The 3,734-nt window shown below is 39.8% G+C and overlaps 1 protein-coding gene across 1 annotated transcript; it reads left to right on the top strand.

The window, feature by feature from the left end:
* Positions 1-806: 806 nt before the first annotated feature.
* ARL14 (ADP ribosylation factor like GTPase 14) lies at positions 807-3,144 on the top strand. Its single transcript, XM_044945398.2, has one exon. The coding sequence runs from the start codon at positions 2,045-2,047 to the stop codon at positions 2,621-2,623; it is 579 nt and encodes a 192-aa protein (XP_044801333.1). The 5' UTR covers positions 807-2,044; the 3' UTR covers positions 2,624-3,144.
* The last annotated feature ends 590 nt before the right edge of the window (positions 3,145-3,734 follow it).

Here is a 3,734-nt window from a genome sequence, read left to right as displayed (position 1 = left end):
AGGGATTGAGCCCACATCTCCTGCGTCTTCTACATCGCAGGCAGATTCTTTACCACTGAGCCACTGGGGAAGCCCTATGCCTTAGTACAGTTCTTTTAAAAGGCATTGAGGGAAGCCTTTCAACCTGGAAAGTTTATTCTTTAGCTTTGAAAAATAGTCATATTATTTCTTTGATAATTTCCTCTTTGCATGTTTTCTGTTCCTTTTGGAATAAAGTCCTAAAAGTCAGACTTTGAAACTTTTGGATTGATTTTCTACATCTCATCTTTTCTTTCATACTTTCTACCTTCTACTTTTTAAAAGGTTTTCTTCTAACCTATTATTGATCTTTTAAAATTTTGGAAACCATGTTCTTAATTTCCAAGAGTTCTGTTTTTGTTTTTTGATTAGCCTTTTAAATAACATCCATTTCTTGTTTTATGGATACAATAATTTTCAAATCTCTATGGAAATACTGGCTCAGATGGTGAAGAATTCTCCTGCAACACAAGAGACCTGGGTTCAGTCCCTGGATCGAGAAGATCCCCTGGAGGAGGGAATGGAAATCCACTCTAATATTCTTGCCTGGAGAATCCCATGAACAGGGAGCTTAGCAGGCTACAGTCCATGGTATCACAAAGAATTGGATACAACCGAGTGGTTAACACTTTCCCTTTTTTTTTCATGGAAATATTAGAACTTACAAAAAATTTTCTTCTGTTCCCTGCATTACCTCTGTTAAAGCTTTCTTAAAACCTTCTTACTTTTATCTTGGGCTTTCCCTCATTTGAAGACATGTTATACATTAAGTATGAAAACCTCTGTGCACTGAAGGCTGACTGGTAACTCCATGTACATGCAACTACCAGATTGGTTATAGGTTAATTAAATTTTGAGTTAGGTATTATGATGTGGAAACTCCCAACTGTCAAAACATAAAGGTCTCTTCTCTGACATCATACAATTTTTGTAGAAAAGCCTTTCTATTTTTGGCCTAGGGAGTAACATTTCATTCTGAATGGTCACCCAGCAGAGGGGTGTGTGTTTGTGTGTTTTCTGTTCCTTATTCAGACTTTTAGTTAACCCTCTGTTTTCAGTCATGCATTTCACCCCTTCCCTCTGTATCCTCTGCGTCAGCCCGCTAAGCCTCAGCTTTATCCTGCTGCATCAGTTACTATTCATCTTCTATCTACATTTCACCTTCCAGAGAGATGTGGAAATCTCTCATCCTCCAATGGACTCTGCTGCTCTTGGTGTGAGTTTATATTTTCTTTTTACTCTTTTACCATCATTTTGGTGGAGTCTTGAGAAGGAGAGGAGATAAATACATGTATTCAATTTGCCACCTTTAATTGGACTGCTTAATTTTTAAAGTGTTTGTGTTACAAACTTCCCTCTCCTATAAATCTGGTCTTGTGAATAATGTAAACTTCCTACCAAGAAGATTGAAGAAGTGATTCTCTATATGATTATGGGAGTAAGGTTCAGGTAACTTTGGGTGGTTTAAGGTTTCTTATTGAGTAATCTGGAAAGTACTAAAGATACTGCTCAGGGCAGTGTGAGATAAACTCTCCCTTCATGACTTCAAAAGTCTGGTTATTTATTTGCAACTGGGGTAAGATAAACAGTCAAACAACTAGAGAACTGCTACAAACCACTTATACATTTAAGTTTTTATCCTGCTACCAAAACCATGCTCTGTCCAAATCTTTGATTTCTCTAGCTTCCCAACTTTGGGAGGAGAACAAGCTGCAGCGTCACACAGGCAGGCCCCTCCTAAGTCCTACTCACTTACAAAGAATTTCCCCTTTGAGCTTCTATGACACTGGCTGGTTACTCACACCGTAGATTCCTCAGGATTGGCTGGGACTGCAAATAAAACATTGTTTGCCCATAATCAAGTCGATAAGCTACAACATAAATGCATGTAAGTTCCTATTCTAAGAGACTATATCGTGAAGCCTTTGCTCTCTTCTTTCTTAACATTTTCATGCAGGACCTGGAAAGGAAACAGTGGCTCCAGCCATAAGAAAAGGTCTTCAAAGAAAAATTTAAAAAGCCTAAAATGGGTCTGTTGAATTCTAAAAAGCCTAAAGCCAAGCAAGCCCGAATTCTTCTTCTGGGACTTGACTCTGCTGGGAAGTCTACTCTCCTTTACAAATTGAAGCTTGATAAGGATATTGTGACTATCCCAACAGTAGGTTTCAATGTGGAGATGATTGAGTTGGCAAAGGGTGTCTTGCTCACGGTCTGGGACGTTGGAGGACAAGAGAAAATGAGAGCCACGTGGGGCCTCTACTGTGAGAACACTGATGGGCTAGTGTATGTTGTGGACAGTACCGACACACAGCGACTTGAAGACTCCAGGAAAGAGTTTGAGCACATCTTGAAGAATGAGTACATTAAAAATGTGCCTGTGGTTCTGTTAGCCAACAAACAAGATGTGCCTGGAGCTCTAAGTGCCGAGGACATCACCAGGATGTTCAAAGTGAAGCAACTCTGCAGTGACCGGAACTGGTGCGTGCAGCCCTGCTGTGCCGTCACTGGGGACGGGCTAATGGAGGGGTTCCAGAAGTTAACTGGATTTGTGAAAAGCCACATGAAATCAAGAGGAGACACTTTAGCATTCTTCAAGCAGCACTGAGGTCCAAGTGGAGGAACAGACGCTGATGAAGTTGAAAGGGTAATTTTTTTTCCAGGCCAAGTAAGAAAAGCAAATTGTCCAATTGACAAACTTTTCCTGAAATGTTATTTCACCTAAATTCCATTAAACTCAGAATAATATCTATTTATTATTCTCAGAATAATTGTTATTTTGGGCCAAGCACTTTAGCAAACTATGTGGTAATGATAATTGTGAATGAAAATGTTACAATTTTGTGCATGTTTGATGATTCCAAATAATCATATTTGGGAACAAATAAAGTCTTGCCTTATTATTTTTATGTAACTACTAGAACAAAGTTTAAGCTGCTAATAGAGTCAGACTTCTTTCAGACTGTTTCCAGCTGTTACAGGTATTCAGTTTCCACAATGCTTCTGTGTAATAGCTGTGTGGCATAAAAAAATGAACTTTAAATTATGAGAGGAAAATGTTTGCTGTTAATATTTTATAAATCCCTATTTCCTAAATAAAGGGATTTTGTTTTGTTTTGTTTTACTGTATTCCTGCTAGGTTTTTGAAATCTATTGCTAGAAACTTCTTACAGTGAGTCCACCATGAACCGCAGGCTGTCAATTGCCCAGTGGCTGTGTTCTCCTATAGGGAGCAGAAGTTTTTATCTTAGAGCTCTGGGGATTAAGAGACCATCTTAGAGCTTAGGGTAAGGTCTGGACTTATCGTTCAGCTGGAGGCTGCAATTCCAAGACTGGCTTCGGTAGAATTCAATATAACAGTTTTTACTTGGGAACGTATGTATAGCTCACTGTTACTGATCAAACAGGGACCAGAGCCATACTTTGCTCTCAGAGACCTGGCAATTCACAGGGGAGACAAACAAAATAAAGCCAGCAGATAGAATACGGCAATAAGTACTAAGTGCTGTAACAGGAGAGCCTCATTCTGACCTGGGGAAACAAGAAGTGCTTCATGCAGGAGGTGGTGTTAAGTCCCCAACTCCGGGGGACCCCGTTGAACGTACAGGTTAGTCACTGGAAGGTCCCATCAGTTGGAGATTCTCCAGAGACATTGTTGGAGAGGGGAAGAGGGGAGAAAGAACTGGAGATTGAACTGGAATTCCCCTGAGAGGTTCAGA

This window comes from Bubalus bubalis, chromosome 1 (genome assembly GCF_019923935.1).
Source record: "Bubalus bubalis isolate 160015118507 breed Murrah chromosome 1, NDDB_SH_1, whole genome shotgun sequence".
In the NCBI taxonomy this organism is placed as follows: Eukaryota; Metazoa; Chordata; class Mammalia; order Artiodactyla; family Bovidae; genus Bubalus; species Bubalus bubalis.
This window is presented reverse-complemented; position numbering and strand designations above follow the sequence as displayed.